Source organism: Lotus japonicus, chromosome 1 (genome assembly GCF_012489685.1).
Source record: "Lotus japonicus ecotype B-129 chromosome 1, LjGifu_v1.2".
In the NCBI taxonomy this organism is placed as follows: Eukaryota; Viridiplantae; Streptophyta; class Magnoliopsida; order Fabales; family Fabaceae; genus Lotus; species Lotus japonicus.
In genome coordinates, this window is record NC_080041.1 from 113,562,308 (window position 1) to 113,575,824 (window position 13,517).

The following is a 13,517-nucleotide window of genomic DNA, read 5'->3' on the forward strand; positions in this document are numbered from 1 at the left end:
TTCCTACTTCCTAGCCAGTAGTAAGGTCCAAGCCTCGAGAGGTTTCAACTTCCAACCACTAAAATCAAATCGAATTAAATAGGAGAAAGTGAGGGATAGCTTGATAAATACAGGGATAAGGGTGCAAGCTGCTTTCATCCTTTCATACACTTCCAACTCTTTCTCTCAGCTAGACTCTCTTCCAATTGTTTCTAGTTAAGAAAGAAGCCAAACAGCGCCATCATCTGAGATTTCCCTGAATTCTTTTCGTAAAAGAGATGAAGAGAAGGAAGAATATATATAGGAGGCTTGCATCAACTAATTGAGAAAACAGAAGAAAGAGGAGCACAGTTTCAAGATCACTGTCCAGAGGTAAACCTACATGTTATGTTATGTCATTGAAATGTTTGTATAAGAACTGTGTTGGCATGCTGGAAACTGAAGTACTACATCATGTTCTTTCTTAAATATAAATAATGGTCTTCAATATAATAAATTTAACAGAACAAGGCAAGAGTACATTATCTTCCTTCATAATCTTGATATCATTAGAAGCCAGACCCATTAACCACCACCACCTCACTGCTCCTCCCTGTCAATCACCATCCACAGCCTGCGACCAAGGCCTTCCACCATAATCCAACTGATCAGAACCACCACATACCGACAGAGCTCAGCCATGCCTCACAACCAAAGCGCAGGCTTTTTAACAGAAAAAGCATACCCTTTTTTCTCTTTAAATTCTTTGTTTGTCTTTGCTAAAATATTTCAATCTTTTTATCCGGTTCCTCTTACTGTTTTGTCATTAATTTACTCGTTCCATCTATTTTCTATTGGTTAGGTTCTGGTGATCTCGTGAGGTTGCTGCTCTGTCTCATCTACATAAATTGATAGGCCATCAAATGATCACTAATATGTCTTCACCCCATTCTAAAATGAATCTTTCAACAACTGTGATTTCTTTGATTAAATTCACCATTATTAACAATTATCAACAACTACACAAGCATGTGGGCATATACATTGTCCATGGTGCAATTGTTGGAGTTCTTAGGAATGGATATTGGGCATATCCATCCTAAGCATGATTGCCTGAAATGTGGTCGCAGTGTAGGGCAAATGATCAACAGGTATGCATGTTGTATGAAATTTTTATCACTCTTTCATTCTTTCATTAGGAGAAGTGGAAGTATTAAACATTGGTCTTGTTTCTTGAGTGCCATGTCTCAACAATCTGCAATTGATAATGTATGCAGGTTCCGCATCAAAGTTGAAGTGTTTGATGGTGTGGACATTGCTGTGTTTGTCTTATACAATGGTGAGGTAGGAGAACTTGCTGGTTTTTCATGCGAGGAGCTTATCAATACCATTGATGTAGGTTTTGTTGGTCTTAATAATCCAAACCATTTGGATGCCCCATGATATATATTTACATAGACGATGTGCTTAGAAATTGATACTTACATATTATTTGATTCATTTTAGCTGGAGAATAAGGTGATACCCGATGGTGAGTACCCTGATGATATTGAGGAGAATCTAGTGGGTCAAGGGATGCTCTTCAAGGTCCGCAGTAATGGTGGGGGGATGTATTGCAAGGATGAATACTATGAAGTTATGAGGATATGCACTGATTTGGAAATCATTGATATGTTCCATGAGAATGATGATATTGTCACACCCAATAAGGTATAACTTTGAACATTATATTTCGTTGGAATGAATTTAATACCAGGATGCAATAGTTGGATACATATAATCTTTCTAGTTTATTTATTATTTATTTGTTGAAGGGATGAATCTGTATACATTTATACGGTACATGCAAGGGTGCTGATATCCTTATGCTATTTTGTAATAGGCAATGTTCAGCCCACCATTTCCCAAAATTGAAAACACAAATGCTGCAGATGATCATAGTTCCAGTTTGAACGGTCAAGTCGCTGGCTCATCTGAATCGAGCAGCTCTGAACATGGGATACGTCGATTGCGTAGGAAGTTGTTGCATGACCTTGGGTCTGATGTTGAAGAGGGTCGACGGTGGTGAGCACAATATGGCCGATGCACGGTTTGCTGATCTGGCTGCTGAGATGATGGTTGATGGAAAGCAGAACCCGGATGAATCATTGTTTGGACATGGAGACATAGACGATGAAGACGCTGTATTGGTTGCTGCTGATGATGGAAAGTCTGAGAAAATGGAGAAGATCGATGTGGCACCATATATTGGCAGTGTAGGACATGGAGTGTTTGCGCCTGTTTGTTCTGCTGATGAAGGGATGCGTACTTTAGATGTCACTGCTGAAGACATCAGTGTTGTAGTTGATGATGAGTATGGTTCTAATGAAAATGTGTTTGAAATCATTGATTCTTCCGGAGAAGAAGACATGTATGACAATTTGGATATATGTGGAATCAATATAAAGGTCAAGGTTGAGGTTGTTCAGAATGAGGCTGTGAAAGTCATGAAGAAATTGGTTGATGGTGATGGCATAATTGTCATCTCAGATGAAGATGACGATGAATCTGTTGCTTGAGTTACATTGGAGCCACCACAAGGATGTTGCAGACTATATGCAGAATGTCTTACATTTTACTGATGAAGAATGTCTTATATGACATCTTCCAAAACTTTTGATTATATTAAATAGTATATATAGGGTTGTCTAAAATCAAGTATGTCTTTTTGACACATGGATTGGAACTGGTCACTATTCTCTGAGCATAGTTACACACTCCAATCCAATGTTGTTTTAATTATATTTCAAATCTAATGTGATATGTAGGCATCTATGTCATGTAGCTGGTAGTTCCAGCACATGCTATGTTGTGAAGCTATTTTTTTATATATAATAGTTATGTGATGAATTATGAATTCTGGCCTAAATATCTAATCAATCTTTGCTGAGCATTGACATGGGCTTTTAACTTGTTTGACCTCATCTTTAATAGAGCTTTCTACTTTGTGAATACCCTGTGGACTGTTAAATTGTTTTGTGTGGGAGAAACAATCCACTGTGTATTCATTATCATTCCAGTGGTTCTCATTGTTGGTTATTTCGCACAAAGTTAAATATATCAAATGTGTGGATCAAATCAGGTTGGAACAAGCACTTAAGTACCAAGTATGCAGAATTGTTGTCAAGCCTCTCTATTTTCTAATTTTCTAATTTCAAATCTCCAATACATGTGCTGATTTAGTTTCTTATTTCTATTTTCATTTTTATTATGAATATAAGTAGGTAAACAACAATACTATGGGATTATTATTTCAGCATTCAAATTTCCAAACATTCCCCATCTTCATCCTTTCACGCATTGCATCATATATAGAAAAGCACAAAAGCTGATATGATTTGTACTCACATATCGTGAGTCTATAGTCTAGAGTTCATTTAATCTGGGAGATCTTCTATCAACTCAACTGATTACTCATGACTGATAACACAAGCTAGACACTATAACCAATGTCATTAACATATTAGCATATTGAATTGAATAAGACAAGTGATATGAATTGGTATGGTAGGCAAACTTTTTGTGAATATATACACCATGTTGTAGTCATTATCCCGCGAGGGTGAGCTAACTCCAAAAACCCGTCCTCAGTTCGGATTGTAGGTTGCAACTCGTCTGCTCGTTTTTTGTCAAAAGCTTGTGATTTAGTTTTTTGATGCAGCAGTCTGCTCAGGGTTCCAAACTCAACGTTAGCAACTAAACACGAGGGTTGCGCTCGTTGCGGGAAATCGATAACCTATGTATAAATTAATAAGAATTTTTTGGACTTGAAGAAAAAAAAATCGTTGTGAATTGGAAACTAGAAACTAATATTCGAAAAAAACGTTGGAGTAGATCCCAAAGAGATTCCACTTCCTCATGAATTTATCTTAAACCGAGATCTTTTCAAATATTTTATTTGATTGAAAGAGTTTTTTTTCTCTATTATCTAACCAGCTCGCACAAAACAAGGAAGAAAAGCTCCACTGCTGGTGGTGGGTGTTGTTGGTGGAGAGGAAGTAAAACTAATCCTTAAGTATTGTTAAATATTAAAAGGATAATAAAAGATAACAACGGTAAATAACTGTATTGATTTCTAAAATAACATAATATACCCTATACAACTAGAATAGATTATAGTCTATCACATAATAGCTGGTAGAGGATATCTGCTGCATTCAATGACCTGTATTTTCCATTTTCAATTACACAGATTACAGATACAAATCATATATCATATGTCATATATTTTTAAGAAAAATATAGATACCTGACAGCTAAGTACCAGCACTTTACCTATAACCTGCTCAGCATCGTGTATATATACAGCAAGCCTTGAGTTTGCAGTGTGTTAGCTTCAGTCACATTAGGCGCTTCAAATTTTTCTGAACACCATTTTGTTTCAGTTTCTTGACTATATGCTGAAGTGAGTTGTTGTTGATCTTTTTTTTTTTATTTTTTATGTATTTCGTGTTTTGAACATTGGTGCTGGTTGTCATTGGCCTTGTTATAAAATAACTATTTGCGTTGCGTCCGTGTTTTTGTGATGAGTAGCCAAGTGCCTAGGTGCACCTAAACAACCATGAAATCAGACATTGTTGTATTTTTCTATAAAGAAAAGTAGAACACTGTCAGATTAATGGTATTAACATGTATTTTAGGGGAGTACTTATAGTTATTAGTATAGGAAGGCTGGAAAATTCTCCCATTTGTGATGTAGTGTGGTGAGGTGATTGTAAGAGTGGTCGAACGTGTAAGTGTACTGGCCGTCTTTGGATGTTGTTAATGTTAACGTAACAGCTCTTTTGGTTAATCATCTGTTGTGTGTTTTGGATTCCGATTCTATGTATTTACTATGGTGTTTTCACATTTTTTTTTCTTTTGTGAAATGGGTAGAAGGCACATCCCTGGTTCAATGCAGTCGTGTGAGCAAAACTGATCATCCCTAACCTTAACAAGTAATTTTACAATCCCGATTTTCAAACACCTCAATGGTTATGGCACCCCACATATACCTCATTCTTCTCTCCCCCTCACATCATATATTTGGTTATCATTTGGGTATGGAAAACCCCACTTGAGTGTCTATACCACTTTTTTGTTCACATTTTAGCTATAGAAAAGGAGACCACAGTTTCAAACTGATTTTGGAATTTTAAGTTTGCAAGTCTTGAGTCTTGACATAGCTAAATTGTTCGCATTTTGGCAAGAAAAAGAGACCTGCGTGTTTAAGTGAAATATGATTGGTTCACCGTATATGAAAGGTCCAGAATCACTTTGGTTTATTAGATTGTTTGTTCTTTTGTTATTTGAAGCAACGATTGATGAATGCAATGTTTAAAATCCTTGTGGCGGTATTAGATCTGAGCCTTGAGGCTTGAATGATTAGGTAGATTCAGGACAATAAGTTATGGTGCAGGCACATTTTGATAAAGAAATTGAGATGTGCTAGTGCTTTTATAGTAATTAAAGTTGTTTTGTTATTGAGCAGTAAGACATCTGTAATATGGGAATATTTGGTCATGTTCTATGTGTTGATTTAAACAGATTTTGTTTTTCCTTTTGACTTAGTGTGCTTTAAGCTGCTTTTGAAAGAATTGATTGTTTTAGTTTTGGCTTTTAATGGAGCAGTATTTCGTTTAGAAATTGCATGTGCTCTTCTAAGCGTCGGAATTTAGCAATGTTATAGTAGTGCATGAAGAATTATTGAAGTCAACTAATTATATTGACGGAAGAATTCATGCATGGTTTATTTTTCAATGTGTACTTATAATTTAACTTACCAGTTTCTAGCAGGTAGGTTGTATTTTATATCCTATATATTTATAACTTAAGGCACTGTAGCTTCAAATTATAGGCAGTTTGGGGGATATATAGGGATTTTATTGGAAGGGAGGAGAGGAAAGACCAAATTCTCTTATTTGGTTTGTTTGAAGGGCTGGCAGGAAAATACCGTGATTTGGTTAGCTAGGGCAGAGAAGGGAAATTGAAACTAATATAGGCAATGGTCGTATAAGAAAGAGATATTGGGGTGGCTTTATCAAGGAGATGCTAACAGAAAATCGGTTAAGGTGGTGTGGACAAGTACAAAGAAGACATTTAGAGGACATTGTGATGATGGTTGATAATGTGATTTTTAGTCTTGTGAAGAGGGATAGAGGAAGACCAATTATAACTTAGCAAGGTTTTGTAGTTGTTATTGTTACATTTGCAAGAGATGGAGGAAAAGAAGAAAAAAAAAACATTGAATAGTAGTATGATTTAAAGTCAAGATGAAGAAGCACTAGAACTGAGATGTACATTATGTGAAAATGAAGAAGTCTGAATAAGTAATCAAATAATGGAATCTTTCTGTATGAATTTCAAGTTCAGGTCCAATTGTTTAGGCTTTTCCTAATAAGAAGGGGTCGTCTACCAGGCTATCTCCTTTTAATCGCACTTAGGGATGACAATGAGTCTCGGACTTATAGGATACCCGCAAAAAATACCCACTATGGGTAGGGTGAAAACCCGTTAGATGAGTATGAGGTTGGGTATGAATAATTACCCGCAAAAAGTAGCGGGTATGGGTACCCGCACACACATATTATTATTATTATTATTATTATTATTATTATTTGGTAATATATGAACAGATTAACTTAAGCTATAGCTTTCAAATTACTTTTTAAAAAAAATATGTGACGAGTATTAAAAATATTCATAATCATTGCTAATTTACTCCCACTTATTTTTAAAATTATTAAGTTAATAACCTACAACTTTAGAACTATATTATAAATCTAAAATTATAAATTTAAAGTTATATATTTCTCGCTTATTCCTTCTATAAAAATATTATTAGTTGAATGATTTTTATTTTTTAAGTATTTATATAATCTTGTGTATTTATATTAGTGTTTTGTATAAAAAAAATTAGTTCTGTTTTTGTTTTCCATTAACAAAAATAGAGAAAAATATATTTTGGTTCGCTTAATTGTGGGTAATGGGCACGGGTACGGGTGTATAGGTATCCAGAGGGTACGGGGACGGGCATTCAAGTTGCTACCCACGCGGGTAGGGGGACGGGTACAGGTAATTTTTAAAATCGCGGGTATAAGAATGAGTACTATAGTATCCTACCCATACCCTACCCATTGTCATCCTATTTGCACTAGAACCAAGACCTAAATTATGTGTTGGATTAGACTTAGTCACTTAGGGGTTGATCTTTTTATCCAATTCTGCACCTAAATGTTCTTCCAAAGGGTCACTAGGCATTTCTCTTCTAATAAATTGTGTAAAAGGGAACAAGCAACTATAATGAAAAATTAGGTTTTATTGGATGAAAAAGTCGACCCCTAAGTCTAATCCAACACATTTATAACAATTTAAAGTTCTTTCTATCCCATTTCCTGTCATTGAGTCTCATATTGAAGAGCCCTTCTGTATATGATGATATGTATCCACGTCTCCATTCACTGTGGTAGTATGGCAACACACCTAAGGGGAGCAATGAATCCTCACAATTTGCATACCCGGCATCAGATACTAGTACCTTACTTTTAAGATGCTATTTTAAAAATTATAACTGTTGGAATATGACCCTTGGTTATAAACGTTGGAATATGGCGGTTGGGTTATAAGCCATTATGTGTATGTTCTCTGCATTTTCCAGATACACAAGGACATGAATGAGCATCAAGTATTGATACATATCGAGAGCATTAAATTAGGCATGCCTTCCTTTGCTAGTTATAAGCATCAACGGACCTAAATGAACTTTATGAGGAAACACCCTCTTCTCTTTCCTTCACTTCTCGATCTGTGGTATAAAATAGAGCTAACCGGCCTAACCCTATACGTTTTCTAGCAACAGACATATCTTAGGGCTTCATGTTTGAGTGTCATGATTAATACCTTGTTGTGACAAGCTTAATGTAGTTGGATGGAGACCATGAAGCAAATATATTGAGTTGGACATAGCATGACACAAATTGAATCTGATTCAATTCCTAGTAAATAAGGAAATACATGAGCATGGACAAATAGACAATTTCATGTTGTGTGCTCACAACTAGATAAACATGTTACTCATCACACAATGACACAATCATCACGCTTCCGTATACATGAGCCTTAAGGAGATTTTATCTCTTGAGTAACCCAACTTAACACAATACATGCATGCAATCAAGGAAATATTGAACATCTTACGTAAGAAACGTAACAAATCCGACGAGAATAATCAAAGCACAACTTGTCACCACTATAGATGAATCGTATGATCATATATTTCTCCACTACAAACAATATATTTATGACATAAACCTTAAATAAATGCCAATAAGGATATGCACACACATTGAGAGCATTAAATAAAGCATATACTTCATCATAAGTGTCGTCTTTTAGAGAAAAAGTGATGCAAGAATGAGAAAAGATTGAAGTAGACAAGTAACAATCTTATAGGTTTGGGAAGATAGAGGAATGGACACATGAAAACAAAAGTTGTTGTAAAAAAATCAAAATGATAATATTTTAGCCAGTTTTTAGATTAAAAACATGCAAGTAAGTGCATACTAATTATATTATTGGGCCTACTAGTAAAAAAGTAAAAAAAAACCTGTATATCACAACCTTGATATACCTTTTGAAAATGATTTACATTTCTCATTTACAATGACTGCAGAATGTATACATGTGCTCATTAGTTTGAAACATATTCAAGTAAGTTTGTAATTCCTTTTACCGTGATTATTGAAGAAAGTGTTTCTTTGAAGTTTTTTTTTTTTTTAAATTCAAATATATTAGCAGAGAGATAAAGGACAATGTCCAGGGGCAGAAAGCAAGGACCTTGCAAAAAGAGGTCAACAAAGGGGTAACATAAATAAACGACGACGCTCCACAAGATAACACACCCTCATAAGAGCATCTCCAACAAGGTGATCTTATTTTAGAACTTAACTCACTTTTGTGGGTCCGTATTGCCACATATGATTTAAGGCACACATAAGGTCCCGATGAGCATTTCACTCTAATGGTTTGAAATCTTACTTTAGATTTGGCTGGACTCACATACACAATATATTTATATTATTTATTTTGATTCTAGTACTGAATGAGAGAGAAACAAAAATTATTTTATTTAAGATCTCACTTTTCAGAGTTGCGAGCTAAAACAAAAATCTTAGCTTTTACTAATATCTCATGCATGTAGGATACCTCCAATAGTAAAATCTAATAAGATTCGGATCTTATTTAAAATCTCAATTAGAGATGCTCTAATTACCCTGCAAAAGAAACAATAAGAATAATGTTTTTTTTACACCTCTTTTTGAGATGGAAAGAAGTGAAATGAGGAGATAGATGTACAAAGAAAGAAAAAAAGATAAAGAAAGTATGAGATGTAATAAATGATACTTCCTCCGTCCCTTATTATAAGACCCTTATTGTCCACTAGAAACGAAACTTTCTCCCCACAGTCCCACTCCTCCAAGCAATTGGTCACCTTCAACAATAATCCTTCAACTTCAACCCTCAAAACCTCTCCCTCTCTCTCTCTCTCTCTCTCTCTCTCTCTCTAACTTCACCAACATTAATTCTCAATGGACGAGTAAGTATCTCTCTTTCAATTTTCAATTTTCTCCACAAACACACACACTCATAGCTTTTTTGTAATAATTAATGTCTTTGTTGTTTACAGATCAGAGCAATACCCAAAGGAGTTCTACTCCAACAACCCTCAAAACGACATCGTTCGGACCTCATCTTCCTCCTCCACGACCAGCGTTCACGTCACGGCGCTCGACGGCCTAGTCAACGTCAACTCCCTCTTCACCATCGCCGTCTTCGTCGGCCTCTCCCTCACCACCCCAGGCCAGCGCAGCCTCGAAGACCGCTCATCCTGCGACGCCGGCGTCGACGTCGCCAAGAAGCTTCTCGTCTTCGAGGTCGTCTCCTTCAGCTTCTTCCTCTTCTCCTCGCTTGTCGCTCAGGGCCTCAAGCTCGCCCTCAACCTCCTCAACAGCAAGGACGTCGATGAGGCCTTCCGAGCTCACATCAATCTCCGGGCACTCAGGCTCGGCATGCTGGCCTCCGCCGTGGGCTCCGTCATGGGCTGCGTCTTCCTCATGCTGTCCATGGTCAATGTCATCGAGATCCGGTTGGGGATGCTGTCATGTGGGAGTAAGTCCGCTGCTCACGCTGTTGCTGTCATGGTTGTCCTGGTTTCTTCTGCTCTTTTGGTTTATATCTCCACCGCTATTTATGCTTTTACCCACTGAATTTATTGCAAATTTTTCTCATCTAGTTTTTGCTTGTTAATTATGTGTGAAATGGTTCGTGTTTTCTTGTGATTTTGTGTGTTTGCCCAAATGGGTATTATAATGCTGGAGTAAGCAAGTAGTGAGGCATTGCCTATTTCCTTCAACGGCAAAAAATTGTTCGTGTTACTTCAGTAGTTAGCAAGTTTTGAACTGTGGCACTCATCTGTAATTGTGGTTGCGATGTTCGGGTTTTAGAGGTTTTCATGACCATATGACAGCTGCAATTTTGCCCGTGTCAGTCGTGTTTATCTACAATTTTCTAGAATTTCAAGGGTTGTGATATGACGGCAATTTAAATCTTTGGTACTTATTGAGTGGTGTTGTTTGGAATCTACTTTGATATGGCTGGAGTGAGATTTTTCTGGTGATAAATTGGGCTCAGTATCTGGGTTATAGTCAATTGTTTAGGTTAGTGTTGTTTGGTTTGGGTGGATTTTATTGGTTAAGCCCTATTCCATGGTGGTTGATGATGGTATATGATTTTCTTGTGGAAACCACAGAAGGAAAAATTGATAATCTCTATGTATGGATGGAGCTTATTGTGACAGAAATGAGCCTCTGGTCTGCAGTTGTTGTATTTCATCAAGTTTTGCTCCAGTTAGAAGATTTTGTTGTTTGTATACTGATTCAGCAAATAGATGATGGTTATTTGCGATCAGAGCTCTAGTTCTGGTTTGCGATTAGTGAACTTTTCTAATGTTTGGTGGCAGAGGATTTCAAGATCAATGGTTGGTTGACTTGGTTGTGGATTATTTTTTATCGAAGGAAATATCTTTGGTTTGGTTCTTTGCTCAGTGAGTAGTGTTGGTCCATGTGATTGTATTAGGATTTGGAGGAAATGAATTGGGTTAAATGCTTAGGACTTAGGTTCTGCTCAATTGCTTGGGTGATTTGGCTGCTTTTAATTTTTCAAATTTAGTCGATTTTGGTGGTGTTTGTGGTCTATTGGTTTCTCTGGATTAACATTGTATTTGGTTTACTAGAGTAGAATTGCGTATGGTCTGAATCAAGTAAAATATAACTACTCTGTGTGGCTTTTAGGATTCCATTTGCGATTCTGCGAGTTAAAAACACAGAATCAAACACCCACTGTGAGTTGTGGCACACATTCAGTGTGAGAGAGTTGTCTTAACTTATATTCATTGTACCTAAAAATCTCTAATTCATAATTAGTTAAGGTGTCATGAGAAGTTTAGGCGCATGCAGCAATTGATGGTAAGGTTTTGTTGAGAAAGGCACAAGAAGAAAAACAGATAATCCTAAATGGGACTTGTTTTGGTTGGATAGGGCTTGTGGTCTATACTGCAGTTGCGGAACAGGACTTTGTCACTGATTCTGGACTCTACAATTGTGAAACGGTCCTTTGTATGAAATCAAAGCTCTGGTTTTGGTTTTCAACTATATACTAGTTGAATAGCTTGATTGATGTGGATTTAACTGCTGAGGAGATTATTGGTGTACTTAATTAACGAACTAAGGTACATCCTTCTGGAAATCCTGTTTGTCTTCTAACTGGTTAGCTGATCCATAGGCTTATTTGTTATGTTGTTTTATATTGATTATATTCAAAACCAAAGTGCTTCTAAGAGAAGCAGCCTAACGGTTTTCTAACATAATAATACTTACAGTTGGATCTAATTTTGGAAGTTTAAAGTATTGATTCAAACGAGTGCTGAGATTTTAATGGAGGAGAGGGGAGGGGAGAAATTATGATTGCAAATGGTTTTGTATTACTAAAGAATTGGCCAAGTCTTAACATAAATAAACTTGTGCCCATTTTCAACAGAAAAAGGAGACCTGCTTGTTGAAATGAAAACATAGGGGTCATATTCCAGGCCCTAAATCACCAGTGCCAAATTTTTATCCATTGTTGGTGAATTAGATGTATGGTTTCCTATTCTGAAGCAATATCAGAGGAATTTGTTGTTTAAGATCCTTACATACCAGTTTACAGGCTTGAATGATTAAGTGTGTTTTCGGATGTATGGTGAAAAGCTAAGGTGAAGTTAGAATCATGGTAGTCGGTAGACAACCACAAAAACTAAGGAAAGTTACTTCAATTCGTTATGATTTTGGCTAACCATAATTTTCTACCATGTAAACAAACATGCACTAGTAGATTCAAGACAAAATTGAAGTTTTAATGCAGAAGCATTTTTTAAAGAAAATTGAGGCAGGCAAGTTTTTCTATATTAATTATTTTGTTATTTGCAGCAGTAAGGCTTCTATAATTTTGGAGTTTATGACAAGTCAGATTTTATGTGAGGATCTCAGCAGCCGTTACAGCTGGATTGAGAATGAATTACAACTTGACACAACCTAATTTCGTTGCTAATAAATACCCTTTAAAATACATACGCATAAACAAGACACAATCGCATGAGTTTTGCTCACGACTTATATGAACACGCTACTCATCCAACAACACTTAATCTTACGCATTCATGTCTCAATTGCAACATTCAAGTCTTAATTGCAATATTGACAAGCAATTGCATTAAAGGGCATAGATTAATTAATACAGGATTGTTCTAACTTAAGAAATGTTTCGGATTTTGAGTCTTTGTGAATTTGGTGTTAAATATTTAATAGGGAGAGTTTTGTCACCCATTTGTTGAATTTTTTTTTTGTAATTCCCTACATAAGGATTTAGAAAATACTGGATCTCCGCCCACACAAGCAAATTGTCGATAAAACTCAAAATGACACTTTCTTTTGACCCGATTTTCTTTTTTTCCTTATCATTCAGGAAAGCCAAGAAATTTTCAGGGTAGCAAACATTTTCGAGAATTTCGTTCAAATTAAATGGTGGGTTTTATGATTTTTTAGGGGTGGTGATATTTAATAGTGATTTTTTGGTTTCCTTGGTTGGGTGTTTCGTTAGGGTGGGTTTTATGGGTTTTTGGCCGCTCTGGTTTGCCTTTTGGCGGCTTGTGTAATGTGTACATACTACTTCTCTTTTAAGTTCATTAATAAATAAAATTATGGTTTAATTTTTTTTAAATTAAAAACTGGATAAAGAAAATAAATAGAATTAAAAATAAATATTAAAATAGTTTAATGTATTTAATTTATTTTTTTTATGATAGAAGGCGGTTTGGCAGGAAGGGGAAATGATGTCAAAATTGCATGACTAACAAAGCTAATTTTTTCTTTTCCCTTAATTTTCTTTTCAACCAAATAAATAAAAAATCATCTAATTTTCTACTCACATCATTTTCATACCAAACATTG

At 35.9% G+C, this 13,517-nt stretch overlaps 2 protein-coding genes across 3 annotated transcripts; both read left to right on the plus strand.

Annotated features, from left to right (window-relative positions):
- LOC130729436 (uncharacterized) lies at nt 1-2,706 on the plus strand. Of its 2 annotated transcripts, none has more exons than XM_057581201.1 (5): nt 1-351; nt 821-1,109; nt 1,236-1,302; nt 1,465-1,668; nt 1,841-2,706. In XM_057581201.1, exons 2-5 carry the CDS (start codon nt 988-990, stop codon nt 2,024-2,026), a joined length of 579 nt encoding a protein of 192 aa, XP_057437184.1. In that variant the 5' UTR covers nt 1-351; nt 821-987; the 3' UTR covers nt 2,027-2,706. The 2 variants fall into 2 exon arrangements, with proteins under 2 accessions (XP_057437184.1, XP_057437183.1); XM_057581200.1 differs by having other exon boundaries at nt 7-351; nt 1,236-1,353.
- Nucleotides 2,707-9,411: 6,705 nt separating this feature from the next.
- On the plus strand, nt 9,412-10,514 carry LOC130729439 (uncharacterized). The gene is made up of 2 exons (XM_057581210.1): nt 9,412-9,571; nt 9,662-10,514. Exons 1-2 carry the CDS (start codon nt 9,564-9,566, stop codon nt 10,239-10,241), a joined length of 588 nt encoding a protein of 195 aa, XP_057437193.1. The 5' UTR covers nt 9,412-9,563; the 3' UTR covers nt 10,242-10,514.
- The last annotated feature ends 3,003 nt before the right edge of the window (nt 10,515-13,517 follow it).